The sequence below is a fragment of the Miscanthus floridulus genome, chromosome 6 (genome assembly GCF_019320115.1).
Source record: "Miscanthus floridulus cultivar M001 chromosome 6, ASM1932011v1, whole genome shotgun sequence".
In the NCBI taxonomy this organism is placed as follows: Eukaryota; Viridiplantae; Streptophyta; class Magnoliopsida; order Poales; family Poaceae; genus Miscanthus; species Miscanthus floridulus.
This window is the reverse complement of record NC_089585.1, coordinates 104,808,852-104,829,978: the sequence shown is the minus strand read 5'-3', so window position 1 is coordinate 104,829,978 and position 21,127 is coordinate 104,808,852. Positions and strand designations below refer to the sequence as shown.

General features: G+C 46.1%; 1 protein-coding gene and 1 long non-coding RNA gene across 3 annotated transcripts; both read left to right on the top strand.

Annotated features, from left to right (window-relative positions):
• The first annotated feature begins 1,592 nt into the window (after nt 1–1,592).
• On the top strand, nt 1,593–17,085 carry LOC136458898 (elongation factor 2-like). The gene is made up of 4 exons (XM_066458806.1): nt 1,593–1,628; nt 1,846–1,995; nt 14,547–14,962; nt 15,052–17,085. The coding sequence occupies exons 2-4, from the start codon at nt 1,905–1,907 to the stop codon at nt 17,083–17,085; spliced, it is 2,541 nt and encodes an 846-aa protein (XP_066314903.1). The 5' UTR covers nt 1,593–1,628; nt 1,846–1,904.
• A 1,976-nt stretch (nt 17,086–19,061) lies between these two features.
• LOC136458897 (uncharacterized) lies at nt 19,062–21,127 on the top strand. 2 transcript variants are annotated; one of them, XR_010760087.1, is made up of 6 exons: nt 19,062–19,236; nt 19,470–19,848; nt 19,947–20,205; nt 20,286–20,604; nt 20,867–20,934; nt 21,037–21,127. It is a non-coding gene; the product is annotated as an uncharacterized lncRNA (long non-coding RNA). The 2 variants fall into 2 exon arrangements; XR_010760086.1 differs by having other exon boundaries at nt 20,867–21,121.

The window sequence follows — 21,127 nt, the reverse complement described above, 5'->3', positions numbered from 1 at the left end:
TTAGCTAAATGCTGGGGGGGGGGGGGGGTGTTTTACATAAACGAGTTTGTACATTATGCTAACTCAATTAAAACTACGTTACACAATTGAAAGTGCCTTAATAAAGCATGTAGCTATCACGTATATTGAAACATAGAAAGTGCCCATATAAAACTTCATGTACGTTGGGCACGTACATACACATTGGTCATGTATGCGCCTTGGGCACTTATATACGTGCAGCATGTTATGTGCATGAAAAAGGATAGTTTTTGCTAATTAAAATATTTCAGGTCATATCTAAAGCTGTCAAAAATAATTTTTGTTTACCACATCCAATAGATTAGACATGCATCATATTAGATCGCAGATGCATCTTTATATCTAAAAGTTTAATTATTTATTTTTTTTACAGAATTTAAAACTAAATAAATATATATTTCACCTATAACCTCTTAAAAATAATAGTTGATTTCACAGTTATTTAGAAGTATACCCAACAAAGCTCGTTTTTCTGTACCTAATAATAAAGAGATAAAATGTCAGGTTATTTTTTTTTCGTCCAGCCCGTTCAAATTGGCCCAACCGTCGTGATCCACTCGCTCTCCACTCTAGGCCCACTCGCTCAGCAGCCCACTCCAGCAACCAGTCCGAATCAAGATGCGATTGCGTCCAGCCCACCCGCGGCCCAGTCCAGCCACCAGTCCCTGGCCCACCCATGGGAAAAAGCCAAAAAATTTATGCCACCCATGGGAAAAAGCCAAAAATTATATGCCACCGAAGGGATTCGAACCGTGGTCTCCAACCTTCAACTCCCAAGGCTTAGCACCACGGTATATACATGTTAATGTGAAGCCTCATGAAGTTTTTTTATTTAACGCTTCTAACACCTTCAAATATATGACAACCTTGTTATGGCTGGTAAGGATAAATAAATAAAACAATGAAAATATGGTATTGCTTGCATATATTATAAGTAGTAATGTTGTCCGCGACTAGACTTGCCACTTTACTTTGTTGGTAAGAATAAATAAATAAATAAAACTATGAAAATATGGTATTGCTTGCATATATTATATGTAGTATAATGTTGTCCTGCTAGACTTGCCAATTTACCTTAGATATGACGTAACGGACTCCAAACATATATGTTCCAGCTCCTCATGCCAATTTACTCTATCATGTACCATACAAGACATAGTACAAAGTTTGATTCCAAAGTGAATTCAAACATATGACGTGATCGTTGAATAAATCTTCTAGCCACATGTGGTCTAAGTGACTATGCAACAAGCCCCGTTGCAATGCACGGACATATTTGCTAGTTATTAATAAGTTAATATATTAAAAAATTCGCCCATGGTCATGCCAGTGCTTTGTGAAGGATCCTGAAAACGCGCAACATATGACCACCATTTCCATTAAAAAGAATAGGTACGAAGAGGTATATGTTCTCCCGGACCTGAGCTAGAGCGACCCAAGCCGTCCATACACCATCGGACGGATTTCCGCGGTTTCGTAGCCGTTACGAAGCTACTACCTTGGCTGCTACTCCGCTGCGTCGGCTTTACAAGTAGGCGTTGAGACTTGAGAGCGCAGACCACTTCACCGCTCGTCTCGTCATTTCCCCTGCTCCTCAGCAGCAGCAGGTTTGTCCCCTTCTTCTCTGAATCTCATGTCTGTTTTGACTGATTCGTCTGTTCTTCGTCCCTGTGATGTTCTATGCGTTCTGCGTGCCCGATTTCTCGCGTCTCCATTCACCTATACTAGTAGTCTGTGCACGTGCTATCGGTGCTGATGAAGATGAACCACCCTGCTGCGATGTAGTAGGAGTATCTCTTAGCCTTACATCCTCTGCTCTTGCAGGAGAGGAGGGATCCTTCGCCTTGCTCTTGGCGTCACCTTTTTGGGGGCCGGCCTCCAAGATGGTTAAGGTCACCGCCGGCCAGCTCCGCGCGAGCATGGACAAGAAGCACAACATCAGGAACATCTCCGTCATCGCGCACGTCGATCACGGTCAGATCTCCTTTGCTCTCTGTTGACACCGTTTTTTGTACGTGATGGTGATCGGAATGGACTAATCGGTGAGGGGGAGGTTACTGTGTACTTTGATAGCCGATGGAAGCCAGCTTGTGAAGATAGTTGCCGATAGCTGGTGATGGTCGATGGAAAGGGTGGTTTGGATTCGGGCATTGCCAATGAAGTTAGAGGTGTTATTGTCGATGCCGATGAAAGGAGGTTTGAAGACTACTGCCGATGAAACAGGGAATATACCGATGAAGGAAGGCTTGAAGACTACTGCCGATGAAATAGGGAGTATGCCGATGGGAAGGAGGACGGTGAGATTTCCATCGTAATTGAGGCGGACAGGGAAATAGATAGAAGTTGATTTCCTTTTTTATATTAGTTAGAGTATGATTCATGTAAGAGTCACGTGTTTCCTTAGATATGGGATTGGTGTCCTAGTTGTGTTTGGTTGTGTCTCTTTAGATCAGGGTATAAATATGGAGTAAGGGGCAATGTAAGAAATATATATCAATCAATATCAAAACCAACTTTTACTCCTATTTGCATCTACTTTTCGGCGACTTCGTCAATTTGCATACTTTTCTTTTTACGAGTTCTCATTGATTCGGCGAGCTGCATCGCTTCAGTGCGATCTTCGGCGATTCTCGAGTTCCGCGTGAGCACCTCTTGGCCGTGACTTCCGGGCGTATCGCTGTTGTCAGGACCAAAGTGTTCGTTTCTTCATCCTTGTCGATTAGCAGGTCAAATCGACTGGCACGCTTTGGATATCGATTCGGGTATTAGCCCTTTGTGTTTGCAGATCCACTTTTGCATCAACACATCTTTTGGCACGCTCGGTGGGACCAATCAATCAATATGTTCAATTCCGAGGTCGATCCAGGGAACATCATCGCAGTATCAGAAGAAGATCTCAAGGAAGAACAGAGGCAGGCTATGGAAAAGGCTGTAGAAGAATACAAGCAGCTTTGTCTGAGATCGTTTAGCTTGAACAAGAGTGGACAAGTCATCCAGAAGCAAGATTTGCCGTTACCTCGGCAGGTTACCTTTGACTCCAATCCTGGTAAACTTCAAGAGATGGTTAATTCTGCAGTAAATCATGCTTTGATTAATCATTCCAATGTGCTATCCAATACTGTTCATAATGCTGTGGTTCGAACTCTCAAAGAAGGACAACCGGCACCACATTACGTTGGGCCTGCCTATCATCAACCAGAGCCGGCATCTATCAAAGCTCCATCGGCTCCTTCGGCCGTTGTGGGTACAGAAGTTACTTCCCCTCCAGTATTGGCAGGTTCACCTAATATACAATCTACGCCGATACAATCAGATCAGGTGTTACCGGGAGGGCGAGTTCAGCTTAATACAGATCTATCGGCATCAGCTATGTCAGGCCCTGTGACTCAGAATAGCCAGATTCCTACTAATTGGTGGGGATATGGCATGCCTCCAGAGTCATCTGCTTTCAATCCTAGATTACCTCAAGTATTTGATGCAGCAGGAAGAGCGCCTATATCATCGGCCGTTTCGCCGATGGCTCAAGTGCCTCAATATGCCGCAACTACTTCTGTACAACCAACTCCAGGAGGTTTCCAGATGCCTATGGTTCAAACATTCAATTCAAGTCCATCGGCGAGCTTACTGCCGATGCAGCAGAAAGCCCCTGCTATGAGTCAAACTGGGGTTCAGTTCATACCTCAAACCGGTTTTAATTATCCAACAATATCAGCAAATTACCAGCCATCGGTAAGTTTTGCACCGATGAGTTCTAATAATGATTGGTCAGGACAGTTACCTGTTCAACATACAGTTCAGCGAAATCAGCAGGTTGCAGGGATTCAACAAGGTCATATGCAAGCTGGTTTCCAGAATCAAGCATCGGCAGTCCAGCCGATGAATCCTTTCCAACAGGCTAATGGACCACAAGTAACGGCAAATATGCCGATTGCTGGAGATCGTGGGCCACAAAGATATGTGGAGGGATGTCAGCAGGCACCTGTAGAAATTCAACCGGTTCGTCAGCAGGAGGCTGATGCTTTTTGGGCCGATAAGATAGCAGAAATTATGAAGGATCAGTTTGGGATAAAGCCCAAGGTCAATACTTATTCTTATCGGACTCCATACCCTCCTGCATACGATTTAATTCCTCTCCCAAATCGGTACAAGGTACCGGATTTCACTAAATTCTCTGGGCAAGATGATACATCAACAATGGAACATGTCAATCGCTTCATTATTCAATGTGGAGAGGCAGCTAACAGAGATGAGTTAAGAGTTCGATTATTTTCATCATCTTTGTCTGGATCAGCATTTACATGGTTCATTTCATTGCCACCAAATTCTATTATTACCTGGGTTGATCTAGAAAAGCAATTCCACAAGTATTTCTTTGCTGGAATCCATGAAAAGAAGCTTACCGATTTAGTAAAATTGAGACAGCGTAATGATGAATCGGTAGAGAGCTTTGTACAAAGGCTACGAGATGTAAAAAATAAGTGCTACAGCCTGGTGCTAGATGATCGGCAGCTTGCCGATTTGGCTTTCCAGGGGTTATTGCCGCATCTTAAGGACAGATATGCTTCTCAGGAGTTTGAAAGCCTCAGTCATCTTGTGCAAAGGATCTCTGATCAGGACACTAGGGTTTTTGAACCTAAAAAGAACTGGAGTAAAAAGGTATCATTTGTTGAAGAGGTAGGAGATTCTGACTCTGATGAAGAACCAGTTATCGGCTTAGCTGAGTGGGTTAAGAATAAAAAGCCGATATCATGTCCCTTTGGTCAAAAAGAACCAGAAAAGTTTACCTTTGATATCACCAAGGCCGATAAAATATTTGATCTTTTGCTTCAAGAGGGCCAAATTAAGCTGTCACCTAATCATGTGATCCCATCGGCAGAAGAGTTGAAGAAGATCTTGTACTGCAAATGGCACAATGCAACTTCACACAGTACAAATGAGTGCAAGGTATTCAGGCAACAGTTACAATCGGCTATTGAATCTGGGAGGATTAAGTTTGGTACTTCCAAGGCCCAGAAGCCGATGAAAATTGATCAACACCCCTTTCCAGCAAATATGTTGGATGCCAAAGGAAAGACCAAGGTATTGACATCAGAAGCTGCTGAGAAAAACGCGTCAGTAGACCCCCAACATCGGATAACTACCGATGATGCAAAGAGTAAGGGTTTGCTAGGGGAAAGCAGTAGTTCCAAAAAACCTCCTCGATCTGGCATTGTGATTACTCATCGAAGGCAGCAGGAGGGTTGGCGTCAACATAATGACCGATATCGGCAACAGCAAGAAATGAGACGTCAGGAAGAGTGGAATCGACATAAAGATCATTGGAGATGTCCGTTCTTCATCCATTGCTGGGAAGAAGGTATTAAATTGCCAACTGTTGAAAATTGCCCTGAGTGTAATGGTTATTACGGAGTCAATCGTTCAGAAAGGATGTTTCAACGTGGTAATCAGGGTTTGTCTATCAACGAGCCGATCAGAGGCAGAGCATCAGTGCATGATCGGCTGGGGGGCAGACTTAGTGTACATGAGAGGCTTGGTAAACGCGCTGGATATTTTCCAAGGAATCAAGAGGAGCTTGAGGAGATGGCAAACGCAAGAGTTCCCGATGAGGAGATATTCTACAGGGACCCTAATATACGTCGCGTAGAACTAACTAGGACTTGTTATCAGCCGGTTTGGAAAACCAAGTTTCCTCGATGGTGCCCAGAGGGTCTGACAAAGACGCAGAGGAGGAGGATGCAGCGTGAGCGTCAGGAGGATTTATACCAGGAGGAAAATTCCTCCAATGAAAAGCCTGGTCATCAGCAGTGGCAGGTAAAACACAAAAATAAGGGTCCATCGGCAGATGTTAATATGGTATTCATGTTGCCGATGGAGTTTTTGGCACTATCTGATAATGAGGAAGAAGTTGTTCTCTCTGATCAAGTAGCTCAGTTAACACTAGATCCGATGATGGCCGTTTTTGAGAAACCTACCGATGACGAGAGACAGCATCTTAAGGCTTTATTTGTGAAGGGCAGAGTTGATGGGCAGCCTGTGTCTAAGGTACTTATTGATGGAGGGGCTGCGATTAATATTATGCCTTATGTGATGTATCGGAAACTTGGTAAGGGGGATCAAGACTTGACCAAAACCGATATGATGTTGAAAGATTTTGAAGGCAATGTGTCACCGGCTAAAGGGGCAGTGTGCGTGGAATTGACCATCGGCAGCAAAACCTTGCCAACGACGTTCTTTGTTATCAACGGCAAGGGTGCATATAATCTGCTTCTAGGGAGGGATTGGATTCATGCTAATTGTTGTGTTCCTTCTACAATGCATCAATGCCTCGTACAGTGGATTGGGGATAAGATTGAGATCGTCCCTGGTGATTATTCTTATATCATCGCATCGGCAGAATCAGATACTTATGAGCGAACTAAATGCATATCAGGAGAAGCTTGGGAAAAAGAGTTCCTTAGAGTTGCTGATTATGAAATTCCACCGATCCAAGCAGTCGGTTCTGAAGAGGAGTTTTAATGGATAGGTTTGCCGATGATGGGAAATTAGGTCAAGGGTTCACATCGGCAGATGATTTAGTAGAAGTAGATATTGGTGATGGTAATAGGTCAAGACCTACTTTTATTAGTGCTAAGTTAGATTCTGAGTGTAAGCAGCGAGTAACAGATTTATTAAAAGAATATAAAGATTGTTTTGCTTGGGATTATACTGAGATGCCTGGATTAGACCGATCGATAGTTGAACATCGGTTACCTATCAAATCTGGATTTCGGCCACATCAGCAGCCAGCGCGCCGATGCAACCCTAATGTACTTCCTGACATTAAGGCCGAAATAACTAAATTAATTGAAGCAAAGTTTATTCGGCAATGTCGATACGCAGAGTGGATCTCTAATGTGGTTCCTGTTTATAAGAAAAATGGAAAACTTCGCATTTGTATTGATTTCAGGAATCTCAACAAAGCCACACCAATGGATGGTTATCCAATGCCGATTGCTGATTTGTTGATTGATGCTGCGGCTGGACATCAAATTATTAGCTTCATGGATGGTAATGCAGGTTACAATCAAATATTCATGGCTGAGGAAGATATTCCCAAGACTGCTTTCAGATGTCCAGGTCATGTGGGGTTGTTCGAGTGGATAGTCATGACGTTTGGTTTGAAAAATGCCGGTGCTACTTATCAAAGAGCTATGAACTTTATTTTTCATGAATACATCGGCACATTAGTGGAGATCTACATTGATGATGTAGTGATTAAGTCTGGAGATATCACAGCACATTTAGCCGATCTGCGAAAGATACTGGAGTGCACAAGGAAGCATGGATTGAAGATGAATCCTAATAAATGTGCATTTGGTGTATCGGCAGGACAATTCTTGGGTTTTATGGTGCATCAGCGAGGCATTGAAATCAGTAGGAAGTCTATTGATGCAATTAACAAGGTGATTGCTCCTGCCAATAAGACTGAATTACAATCTTTGATCGGTAAGATTAATTTCATTAGAAGATTCATATCTAATCTGTCGGGTAAGATCAAGGCTTTCAGCCCATTACTTAGATTGAAAGCTGATCAGGAATTTGTATGGGGAGTTGAACAGCAATTAGCCCTTGATGAAATTAAGAAATATTTATCAAATCCTCCAGTGCTAGTTCCACCTCAACATGGGAAGCCTTTCAGGTTATATTTGTCAGCTGATGATGCAGTTATCGGTTCAGCTCTTATTCAAGAATTTGAAGGGAAAGAACGTGTTATTTATTATTTGAGCAGAAGATTAGTGGATGCTGAGACGAGGTATTCGGCTATCGAGAAATTGTGTCTGTGCTTATACTTTTCTTGTATCAAATTAAGGCATTATTTGTTATCTGCCGAATGTACGGTCATATGCAAAGACGATGTGGTCAAGTATATGTTGTCGATGCCGATATTAAGTGGTAGAATCGGCAAGTGGATTTTAGCATTATCAGAATTTGAACTACGCTACAAATCAACTAAGGCAGTTAAAGGGCAAGTGATGGCTGATTTTGTCACTCAGCATTGTAACATGGTGGATTCTCTGGGGATTGCTCCCTGGACACTTTTCTTCGATGGGTCCACATGTGGTGAAGGAGCAGGTATCGGCATTGTGTTAATTTCACCTCAAGGGAAGAAGTATGAGTTTTCATTGCCGATTGTTGCTACAGCAACAAACAATCAAGCTGAATATCAAGCCTTGATAAAAGGGTTAGAATTGCTGAAGGAGATACGTGCCGATGTTGTTGAAATCTTTGGTGATTCTATGCTAGTTATAAATCAATTGGCTGGAAGTTATGAGTGCCGAAGTGAAGCCTTGATTTCGTATTATGAAAAGTGTTTGCAATTATTGAAAGGATTTAGAGATTTTCGTCTTGAACATATCTCTCGATTGCATAATGAGGAAGCTAATCGACTAGCTCAGCATGCTTCAGGGTATCAGCCTATTCAGGAAGTGCTAACATCGGCAGTTGATATCGATGACTGGAGGAAAGAGATTGTCGATTATTTAAAGGATCCAGGTAGAAAGGTTGAGAGACGTGTAAGGTTCCAAGCTACCAAATATGTGCTCCTCGATGATGAATTATATTATCGAACTATAGATGGAGTTTTACTCAGATGTGTTAACAATGATGAATCGAAAAGCTTGATGAGTGAAATTCATGAAGGAGTATGTGGGGCACATCAATCGGCTTTCAAGATGAAATGGATGATCAGAAGGAATGGGTACTATTGGCCGACTATTCTTGAAGATTGTTTTAAATATTTTAAGGGATGCCAGGGGTGTCAAAGGTTTGGTAATATTCAAAGAGCGCCTGCGTCGGCTATGAATCCTATAATCAAACCATGGCCGTTCCGGGGATGGGCTATTGATCTCATTGGTCAGATTTATCCGCCATCGAGTAAGGGACATAAATTTATCCTGGTTGCTACCGATTATTTTACAAAGTGGGTTGAGGCAATTCCTTTAAAAAAGGTGACATCGGTCAATATGATTGATTTTGTGAAAGAGCATATTGTTTACCGATTTGGTATTCCTCAGACTATCACTACCGATCAGGGCACTATGTTTACATCAGGAGAATTTGATGAGTTTGCTGTGGGTATGGGAATTAAAATTTTAAATTCTTCTCCATATTATGCTCAAGCTAATGGTCAAGCTGAAGCTTCTAACAAAGGGATCATCAAACTCATTAAGCGCAAAATTGAAGAAAATCCTAGGAGGTGGCATACAGTATTAAATGAAGCCTTATGGTCATATCGGATGTCATGCCATGGTGCAACCAAAGTAACGCCTTATCAGTTAGTATATGGACACGATGCAGTGTTGCCTTGGGAAATTAAGGTTGGCTCTAGACGAATACGTTCTCAAAATCAGCTGACAGCCGATGAGTATAATACTCTTATGAAAGATGAGTTGGAAGATGTGGCGGGTCATCGGTTAAAGGCTTTAGTTAGTATTGAAGAAAATAAGAAAAGAGTAGCTAGATGGTATGACAAGAAGGTGAAAGTAAAAGAGTTTGCCGATGGAGATCTGGTCTGGAAATTGATTTTACCGATTGGGACTAAAAGTTCAAAGTTTGGAAAGTGGTCTCCTAATTGGGAAGGTCCATATCGGATAAATCAGTCTATTCCTGGTAATGCATATATTTTAGAAACCCTCGAAGGGGTTGTGTTTCCCAGAGCGTTAAATGGAAAATACTTAAAAAAATATTACCCTAGTATCTGGACAGATGCATAAGAGTATAAGTGCCGATAACAATACTATCGGCTGGAATTATGCAAGAGTATCAATGTCTTATAAAGTGCCGATACAATAAATAAGATTACACGTTCAGCAAGGACTGGATAGCTAATATCGCACGCAGGCGAATCTGGTCGGCTTCTTCCATTTCTTTGATATCGTCATCGGCAGCACCCTCCACAGGCTTGAGTTTCTTCTTCATGGCTAAAGCTTTGCGAGCTTGGATATCTCTTTCTTGCTGAAGGGCTTTGACGGTATTGGGTAGCTGGCTTTCTTCTTGTTGAGCATGAGTTAAGGCTGCATCGATTTCTTTCAATTCAGCCAATAGAGCTGCTTTCCTTGCCGATAGATCCAAGATTTTCTGCTTAAGTGCAGCACCCGAAGTCTGCAAGTTGACAATGCCCTTGTGCTTCTCATCAGCGAGTTGTTTCAGTTGTAGCATCTCTCCTTTAAGTTGAGCTTGAGCTGCTCTATCGGCAATGCGCTGAGCAGCCCGTTGATATTGCAGTTGACGGCTTTCTAAGTGAGCTGCTGGGAAGAGTATTTCTTCAACATCGGCAGGGACCTGGCCACGAATTGTTTTGAAAATTGCCTTTGCGGGGTCCGAGTCATCTACCAGTTGGGCGGTACTTTGCTGTAGCAAGTTCAGGAGGGTTTCCAACTTGGATTTAGTCTCTGCCGATATTGTTCCCAGTGCAAGGGAAGAACTTGTTTCCTCTCCATCGTCGTCAGAAATGTCAATGGCAAAGGAAAATAGGCTGTTCGGAGAATCTTGTTCCTGAAAGAAAGACAAGGAGATCAATCAGGGTTAGGTATGAGTATTGTAAAATCAGATAAGTTAATCGATTTACCTGTTTCAAGGCAATTTCCTGTGCTTGACTGGAGAAAGCAACCTGGAGTATGTCGTGTGGATCGGCTGAGCTTGCCGATGGGATATCCTCTGTGACTTCATCGGTGGTGGGCTCTTGAGGTGTGATGACCGATGACATTGGGGCAGATGTAGGGATCGGCATAGACCTTTGTCGTTTTGGCTGTGCTTCAGTATTTGTTGGAGCTTTGCGCTTTGCTTGGACGTCGGCAACGATTGGCTGGGGGGTATCGACACTTGATTGTGAAGCTTGGGCATCTGGTACGTTTGCCGATGTACCCAATTGTTGCTGCAAAACAAGTGTAAGATATGATATTTAACATATAAAATGTAAAGTCAAGAGGCTACCTCTGAAGGAGTGGTGCTTGATATCGGCGGAATTGCCGATGACGATCCCGTAGCAGCTCTTACCCCCTGATGATTAAGGTTAATATAGTTTGTGATCGGCATAAGTGAAAATAAACAAGGTTGTTACCTTAAAGGCTTTGACCAAGGTTGTAGCAGCGGCCGATGGGGTGGCCCTGGATTTAGCCAATTTGGATTTAGAAGTGATGGTCTTAGTAAGAATCTTCTGGTGAGTCAAAGCGGCTAAGGTGGGAGCGTTGTAGCCGATCGGCGATGTTGGGGAGACAGGCCGGAGGTTGAAGGGTTTCCCACTTTTGCTCACCGATGGTGCTGGGTTGTTAACCTGTTACAAGGGAATCAGTTACTGATAAATGAAAGGAAAAGCAGAAGGGGGTTCAAGGAAACTTACCGCGTCGTCAGGGATTGCATATTCAGAATCGATCATGTGCCGATATGTGTGAACAGAAGTCGCGAACAGTTGCTCTTTCCACTCTCGCCACCATTGCTTGTATGACTCAGTGATGAAAGATATTGGTGTCCAGGTGGATATATCGACATCTGTGGTATCGGCATCAGGAGAAAGTTGTACTACCTTGTTCCAGTCTGTTCCGCAGGTGATTGTTTCCCTGGGTTTGATCACATCGGCAAAGCAGAGTTTGATTGGCAGTTGCCCAAAAGCCAATTGGCGGGATACTGCCGATGGGTTGTAAAATTCATATGTAATGTTGGTGTTTTTCCCGCTGCCGAATGTGTTTACTGGAATTGCCCTGGGAGTGATGATAGCCATCATAAGCTCATTATCTTGATTCAGAGTGTCATCGGCAAAGTTGAAAAGGAGGGGGAATCTGTTTTCTTCGTCGATATAAGGTACCCAGGCCCTATGATCACGAGAAAGACCATTATAGAAGCTTTGAAAGAATCTACCGATTTGGTCTTCGTTGGCTTCTGTTCCAGGGAGGACGATTATGGCTTCACCAAAATTGAGGGGTGAGCGTGTTGCCGATTCATCATCCCCGAGCACATAATCTTCAGGAATTTCTCGTGGGAATTGTTGAGCAAAAAAGTCCCATTGCAAACGTTTGTGCATATGGGCATTCAGCCACATGTTGATGAACCACCACGGGCCTCCCAGGTTGCCGATGGGTTCGCCAAGCAGAAGCTTCTGAGACACTTGGTGAAGAAGATGATAAGTGGAGCTCAGAAGGTATCGGCCAAGAGGAAACCTTGCGCCATTAGCTAGAAGTTCAGCTGCAGGGAGGAAGGCGTTGGTTGGTCCTACTGATCGACCACAGAAGATAAATTTTTCTAACCACATATTCAGAAATGTGGCATGTTCCCTCTGGCTAGGTGTCCCGGTTTTCTGGTATTCTTGAATATATCCTGTCCAACCGCCGATGTTACGGGTGTTTACTCTATATTCAGGCTTTCTACCATAGAGGGAGCCTTCATCGGCAGTTGAGATGTCCAAGCCAGTAAGCATGTGGACATCGGCAAGGGTAGGGGTAGCTGGGCCATGTCCAAACATAAAAGTATTGGTTGTATCTGACCAGAAATAAGCAGCTGCAATTATCATTGATTCATTTTTCTGCATATCGGCAATAGAGAGCCTGATACATTGGTCTAATCTTCGTTCTGCCCAGTATACTTGCATCGAGTTATTAATTCTCAAGTACCAGTCTTTCCACCCCTTGGTGGTTTTGGGCCAAGATCGGAATGTGTCTTTCCACAAATTCAGGGAGAAATTTTGGGCTCTAAAGGGGATTCTGTTAACCTCTGCATTGATCAGATCGGTTGGATCTGGGTTGCCCATTGGTCCGAGGCATTGGACGTGCGGCTGATCGGTTGGGATAATTAATTTGTTGCGCAGTTCCTAAGGTTATAGAATCCAGAGAATAGAAAAAAGGGAAAATCACCAACTGAATGAATTTGCGAAAAGATCAAAGTAAAGGGTAATGGAAGTGGAGCAAACCGCGGGGACGTTGAAGTTGATGGCCATGGTCTTGGGGAAACTTGAAGTTAGCACCGGAGAAGAGTTCTTCTTGGTTGAGGTCGCGCGGTTGTTCGTCGGAGTCGCCGCCGGAGAGAGAAAGTGCCAAGGATTGGAGGCTGAAGGTAGAAAATGAGGGTTTCGGAGAAATCTATTTATAAGCCGCCCGGAGTGAGGGTATTTTGGACTTATCTCTATGTCGCGCGCATATAGGTCGAGACAGTTCAGGGGGATATAGTAACTGTTCGCGCGATAATCAGGGGATTGTGCAGATGAGTTGATGACAAGTAATCATGACTTAGAAGGGATATCGATACAGGATATTTTAATTCTGAAAATGGCAGCATTATCATGTTAAGATCTTGCCGATGGGTTATTGTTTCGGTATCTTAACCATAATCAAGGCAAGAGTGGTTGGCGATTGTGCGACATTTACTGAAATGCGTAAATCAAGATTAGATCTGATTGGATTTGATGACAAATCAAGTTTTGGCTTGGAGAATGAGTTACAATAATCGGGCAAAGGCAAGTGTTATCTGGAGTAAATTTCGGAACATTAATGGTTTTATATTCCGAAATTGGGGGGCATGTGTTGACACCGTTTTTTGTACGTGATGGTGATCGGAATGGACTAATCGGTGAGGGGGAGGTTACTGTGTACTTTGATAGCCGATGGAAGCCAGCTTGTGAAGATAGTTGCCGATAGCTGGTGATGGTCGATGGAAAGGGTGGTTTGGATTCGGGCATTGCCAATGAAGTTAGAGGTGTTATTGTCGATGCCGATGAAAGGAGGTTTGAAGACTACTGCCGATGAAACAGGGAATATACCGATGAAGGAAGGCTTGAAGACTACTGCCGATGAAATAGGGAGTATGCCGATGGGAAGGAGGACGGTGAGATTTCCATCGTAATTGAGGCGGACAGGGAAATAGATAGAAGTTGATTTCCTTTTTTATATTAGTTAGAGTATGATTCATGTAAGAGTCACGTGTTTCCTTAGATATGGGATTGGTGTCCTAGTTGTGTTTGGTTGTGTCTCTTTAGATCAGGGTATAAATATGGAGTAAGGGGCAATGTAAGAAATATATATCAATCAATATCAAAACCAACTTTTACTCCTATTTGCATCTACTTTTCGGCGACTTCGTCAATTTGCATACTTTTCTTTTTACGAGTTCTCATTGATTCGGCGAGCTGCATCGCTTCAGTGCGATCTTCGGCGATTCTCGAGTTCCGCGTGAGCACCTCTTGGCCGTGACTTCCGGGCGTATCGCTGTTGTCAGGACCAAAGTGTTCGTTTCTTCATCCTTGTCGATTAGCAGGTCAAATCGACTGGCACGCTTTGGATATCGATTCGGGTATTAGCCCTTTGTGTTTGCAGATCCACTTTTGCATCAACACTCTCTCTCTCTTTGTTCCTTAACCAATGGCGCTTGCATGTGCATTATGTTTACTTGTTGGAATTCTTTTTGGTACATACGTGGTACATAGAGGATGCTGTGAATTTGTGATTGTCAAGTCACTATTGCCTATGCGTACCCGCGATTGTGATTTGCGACTTTGACCGTAGGAAAGTCGACGCTCACCGACTCGCTGGTGGCCGCGGCGGGCATCATCGCGCAGGACGCGGCCGGCGGCGTGCGGATGACGGACACGCGCGCGGACGAGGCCGAGCGCGGCATCACCATCAAGTCCACGGGCATCTCCCTCTACTACGAGATGGGCGAGGGGGCCCTGGCGCGCTTCGGGGCCGCCCGCGACGGCACCTCGTCGTACCTCATCAACCTCATCGACTCGCCCGGGCACGTCGACTTCTCGTCGGAGGTCACGGCCGCGCTCCGCATCACCGACGGCGCCCTCGTCGTCGTCGACTGCATCGAGGGCGTCTGCGTCCAGACCGAGACAGTGCTCCGCCAGGCCCTCGCGGAGCGGATCAAGCCCGTCCTGGTCGTCAACAAGATGGACCGCTGCTTCCTTGAGCTCCAGGTGAGGTGCTCCCTCAGTCGACTGTGTTCTGCTGCCTGCACTGTAGTACGGAGTACTTAGGTGTGTGACAGAGGTGACCTGTCGTGCAGCAAAACGGCGAGGAGGCGTACCAGGCGTTCTGCCGCGTGATCGAGAACGCGAACGTGGTCATTTCGACGTACGAGGACAGCAAGCTGGGCGACTGCCAGGTGTCGCCGGAGAAGGGCACGGTGGCGTTCTCGGCGGGGCTGCACGGCTGGGCATTCACCCTGTCCGACTTCGCCAAGATGTACGCCGACAAGTTCAACGTGGACGAGGCCAGGATGACGGAGCGGCTCTGGGGCGAGCACTTCTTCGATCCAGCTACCCGCAGCTGGTCCACCAGGCACACGGGCTCCCCGACGTGCCAGCGCGGGTTCGTGCAGTTCTGCTACCAGCCCATCCGGCAGATCATCCAAGCGAGCATGAGCGACGGCGGCGGCAAGGAGAAGCTGTGGCCGATGCTCCACAAGCTCTCCGTGTCGCTCAAGGCCGAGGACAGGGAGCTGTCGGGGAAGGCGCTCATGAAGCGCGTCATGCAGGCCTGGCTACCCGCCAGCGCCGCGCTGCTGGAGATGATCGTCTTCCACCTGCCGTCTCCTGCCAAGGCGCAGCAGTACCGCGTGGAGACGCTCTACGAGGGGCCCCTCGACGACGCGTACGCCACCGGCATCCGCAACTGCGACCCCGAGGGACCCCTTATGCTCTACGTGTCCAAGATGACCCCGGCCAGCGACAAGGGCAGGTTCTACGCATTCGGCCGGGTCTTCTCCGGCACGGTGGCAACCGGCACCAAGGTCCGGATCATGGGGCCCAACTACGTGCCCGGCGGGAAGAAGGACCTCTTCGTCAAGACGGTGCAGCGGACGGTCATCTGGATGGGCAAGAGGCAGGAGTCCGTCGAGGACGTGCCCTGCGGCAACACCGTCGCCCTTGTCGGCCTCGACCATTTCATCACCAAGAACGCCACGCTCACCAACGAGAAGGCGGTGGACGCGCACCCCATGAAGGCCATGAGGTTCTCCGTATCGCCGGTCGTGCACAAGTCCGTGGCCTGTAAGAACGCCGCCGACCTGCCCAAGCTCGTGGAAGGGCTTAAGCGCCTCGCCAAGTCGGACCCCCTTGTGGTGTGCAACGTCACGGAGACCGGTGAGTACGTCATCGCCGGCGTGGGGGATCTCCATCTGGAGATTTGCCTCAATGATCTGCGGCAGGACTTCATGAGCGGCACCGAGATCGTCATTGGCCCGCCCGTCGTCTCGTACCGCGAGACGGTTCTAGCCAGGTCGTGCCGCACCGTCATGAGCAAGTCGCCGAACAAGCACAATCGGCTGTACATGGAGGCCTGGCCGTTGCAGAAAGAGCTGGCCAAGGCCATCGATGAAGACGAGCTCGTCGGCTGCAAGGACGACGCTAAGGTCTGTGCCAAAGTCCTGTCCGAGGAGTTCGGCTGGGACAAGGACGTGTCCAAGAAAATATGGTGCTTCGGTCCTGCGGCGACCGGGCCCAACATGATGGTGGACATGTGCAGGGGAGTCCAGTACGTGGGAGAGATCAGGGACTCGGTGGTCGCCGGCTTCCAGTGGGCCTCCAAGGAGGGCGCGCTCGCCGAAGAGAGCATGCGCGGCGTCTGCTTCGAGCTCCGCGACGTCGTGCTGCACGCCGACGCGATCCACCGCGGCGGCGGCCAGATCATCCCCACGGCGCGGCGCGCCATCTACGCCGCGCAGCTCACGGCGATGCCGCGCCTCATGGAGCCCGTCTACCTCGTCGAGATCCAGGCGCCGGAGAGGGCGACGGGGAGCATCTACAGCCTCTTGAACAAGAAGAGGGGCTGCGTGATAGAGGAGAGGCAGAGGCCGGGTACGCCACTGATCAACTTCAAGGCCTACCTCCCTGTCACCGAGTCGCTCGAGTTCAGTGAGAAGCTACGCGCCGAGACGTCTGGCGAGGCATTCCCGCAGTGCGTCTTCGACCACTGGGAGGCTATCAACTCCGATCCGCTAGAGGAGGGATCCATGGCGGCGAAGCTCATCAGCGACATCAGGAAGAGGAAGGGTCTCAAGAACATGATCCCCCTGTCCGAGTTCGAGGATAGGCTTTGAGTTGCCCGTTTTTTTATACATGTTATTATGTTAATTAGATCTGGGTTTAAGTTATGTTTACTGCATTGCTCGTTTTGTTCTTCGTTCAATAGGAAAATTTCAGTTGTATATATAAGTGTCAGGTGTGAAATAGTTTGTTCATTTCACCTTCTTACAGCTCTTGATATGAGTTGATTGTTCGTTTTGCTAGTATAAACAGACCCATCAATTTAAAAATATCCTTTGTCAAGCAATTTCTAAAGGTCCAAACACAAATTAAAGCTGTAAAATAAGATTCCATATGAGAAGTCGGAAAGACAAAAATACCCAAATAAATTTGAATCAAATTTTCTATAACTGAATGAGCATTGTAAATTTTTTTCTACCCACATGAGAGGTGTATAAAAGAAAAGGAGTCTAAGCGACTCAAACAACCCCTTAAAATGGGCATTGCATACAGGCCTGATTACAAAAACAATGGGGGCGATGAATCTTATAACCGTTATAAACAAATATTCACTGGAGCAGCTGTATACCTGCTATACCTTCAGAATCTGAAGGAACTATAAGTAGAAATTAATCATCCACAGCCTGGAAACGTTGAGAATAGGAGGCTGCCAAGAGGGCCGCTCCAGTGCCTGAGCCATCTTCGGCAAGTTTTATCACGACAGAGGACGCCACTTCCTCCCCAAGCAAGTCTCTTAGAGTGCTCTCCATGCACTGGGCGAAGAAAGGATAATACTTGTACCCTCCGCCATCCACAGCAATCACCGTCTTTTGTTTCTCAGGGCTGGCAATGTCTCGCCCAAGCTTTTTGAGGATGCCGTGTATCCCAGCAGCAGCAAGTCGTGCACCGCGGGTGGCAACAACCTCACAAACATCCACTACCGATTTCCTTGTTTTGCAACATGTGTTTTCTATCTGAAAACCAATCAAGAAACGTGTTTTGTAGGGACTGCAGAAGTGGTAGAATAATCTAACAGTAAGGCTATTTCAGGTTGATGCCGACTGTCCTGAGATCAGGCGATGTGTCTTGATGCATCATCAGCACATGATATGTTCTAGAATGCAATACATATTCAGCCTTTTAGTTAGCAGAAGTAGTGTGAAAAAAATAAGCGGTTATGTCTAAAATTTAGTTTGAAAAACTGTCAACACAAGTCATAATACAGGCGAGACGAAAAACTAGAAAATTAAAGCTAAAAAAACTGAGAAGAATGTTCATCTTATTCATATTAATCAACTTGCAAGATAATGCTTGCTACTGCTGAAAGGTGACTCAAATCATACTCAGGATTAGGATTCAAGAAGGATGGCTATTAGAACTTCTAGCTCTACTAAAACTTAGTGGTGAATCCTACAAGAAACAAGAGTATATGATCCCTAAATTCATGATGGAGGAGGGCCTTGGAGGAGTTCTACGAGAAATACGACTTATATTTTGCATTTTGAAGGGCCTTGGAGGATATAATATATAAACAAGGAATTGGGAGCCTATGGGCCATCAAGCCAAGAGCAATTAGTCATCCAGGACTTGAAAGGAGTAATTAGGAATGCTCAAAGGGATTAGACTAGGCAACTCTATAGCTCTCGCAACTGAAAAGACTAAAGAGTGGACATCGTTTTTATGCGACACTCACAAACTAATCATAAATCACAAATCATAAACTCAAAATAAAAAAAATCAAAATAAAAAACTAATAAAAGACTAAAGAGTGGACATCTTTTTTTGCGACATTCACGTGGTCCATCGTCCTGCCTCGCGTGCGATCACCGGCGCTCCCTCGCGTGCAGTGCCCCTGTCCCATCACTCCACCGCAGGAAGATCCCGGATTGCCCGTGCTCCCTCGCTCCTCCGCGCAAGATCTCGGCTCCAATCATCAATCTGTCTTCCCCGTGTCTCGCTCCAGCACAAAAGGAAAGATCCATCCCTTCCCCTGCAGTCGTCTCGCTCCCCTGCGATTCGTCCGCCGCCCGGCGCCGTCGCCCTCACAACGCCCTCGCCAGCCATCGCCCTTGCGAGACGTCGCCAGCCCTCGTCCTCGTGCCGCCATTGCCAGATCCCTCGCACCCGATCTCGCGGACTACGAAGTGGCAGTGGTCGACGACGATGCCGAGTCGGCGGCCCTTGCTGCCACGGCCACCCCGGTGCCGACTCCCGCGCCCGTCCAGGTACGCACGCACCGCTCGGCGCCGTCTTCCCTTCCCAAAATTTCGTCGGCTGCTTCAGTTTCGAATTCACAATCAATCCTGGTTACATGCGGTTCCAATTATTTTTGGTAATTTTTTGGAACCACAATTTCATCATTAATTTGAGTGCTCAACACAACATTGGTTAGAAAGATGCACTTCAGGCTGATACATGTGCTTTCGTCTTCTTCGTTTCTTATTACGAGATAACACAGAAGTGGAACATTAAGCTCGTGAATAGAGTCGGTACCCTCTCACCCGCACCCTAGATCGGGCGAATTTTGAGCTCTGATGGCGGTCGCCACTTCCTGCTCGGCCATCTCCCTGATCTAGAGGTCACCGTCGGGGTTTGAGGACGATGACTGCAGGCAGGGAAGGCGGCAGCAGGAGCGATGCACAATGGTGTCCATCCTGGCATCAACTATAGTGGGAGTGCCATTCCTTGTCCTGGTTCGTTCGGCATCTGTGCTGTTGCCCCCATCGACGCCGCCACTGATGGCCAGCAGGGGTGCACGATGACCCGAGAAGAGGAGTGCTCTGCCTGAGCACGTTGCAAACAAAAGCCACAACATTGTCACCTTATAATTGCTACAGGTAGGCACTATTTCTCTGGAGCTTCCTTATGGATTTATCTGGTTTTGGTGTTAGATGAATCCGCATGGCATAATACTCTATAGTATATCCTAAACCAGAGGGCCCGCACGGGGCGGCCAGCCGGTAGCAGCGCCGTCCGCGTCCTCGTCCGCCAAAATCGCGCCGGCGCAGCCGCACGAAGCCGGCGACGGTGATCATCAGAAAGATCATCTCCGCCAGGACGAGGAGCAGAGTCAAGGAGCCAAACATGAGCACTGCGACAAGTGCTGCTCGCCGTTGGACGGCGATGGCACTGGCGATGAGGAGGCCGCCGCGGGTACGGCGGACGCCGCAAGGGACGACGAGCACCAGCGGCAGGTACACGATCCGGTTCGTTCTGATTCGATTCGTTTTATTTATTTTTATTACAAATTTTAATTTACGGAATTTATTTGCAGACTATTAAGACCGCATGACTGTTCTGTGGCTCTGGTTGTTTAAAATCCAGCATTCTTACTTCTCGGCGAACAAAGTGAAGAAGTGTTGTTTTCTCTTGCAGGTTCCTTATGCGTGTTAAAGCTGCCCTATCGTTCTGGTATTTGAGAAACGGCCAAAGGATATTGTCCACATATACATTGGATTTAGCTTTACCTGATGTACTTTGTGCTTACTTACAATATTTGCTTTAAAATTTTGTTGGGATTTAATTTCCTGGTCGTCCTGTTTCGGAGCTCTGAATGTAGATCATTGGTGCACTCATTGCCACACGGATATACAGTTAAGTATATATCGTTCTTTATTTAACTTAATGTCTCAAATATAGCTGGCAATTATGCATATATATCCTTCCAAACTTAGATGTATCATACATGGAATACTGCAAACTTGGTGATGATGTCTGTTTCCAGTGACTTCATATATAACCTACTACATATGTTTTACTTATTCTTTTGTGTCACATCTTTCTATACTTTTTTTTGGTCTTGGTGGCACTTTGAATCTGCAGCGGTACTTACAGTCATTTGCTTTGTCTTCTCAGATACATATTTCTCTGGCTGGCACTTCAGGCAAAGCCTGTGGGCTATTGGCAAGCAATTGCCGCTTCTGGTATGTGTTCCCTATGTCAATGATAATGCAACTATTTTGGCTATCTCAGAAATTAAATCATGTTGTGTGTTTTTTAATGGGTATCTTATTGTTTTCAAGCAGACAAGCACTGCATGGAAGAAGAAACTATTTACCGCTAGCTAAACAAATGTTGAGTTGCCTGCGTTGTTTCGGTGGCATAACATAGATATTT

Coding starts and splice junctions, on each gene's coding strand:
- LOC136458898 (XM_066458806.1), top strand. CDS start 1,905: ATGGTTAAGGTCACCGCCGGCCAGCTCCGCGCGAGCATGGACAAGAAG. Junction 1,996..14,546: donor CATCGCGCACGTCGATCACG/GTCAGATCTCCT, acceptor CTTTGACCGTAG/GAAAGTCGACGCTCACCGAC. Junction 14,963..15,051: donor GCTGCTTCCTTGAGCTCCAG/GTGAGGTGCTCC, acceptor CCTGTCGTGCAG/CAAAACGGCGAGGAGGCGTA.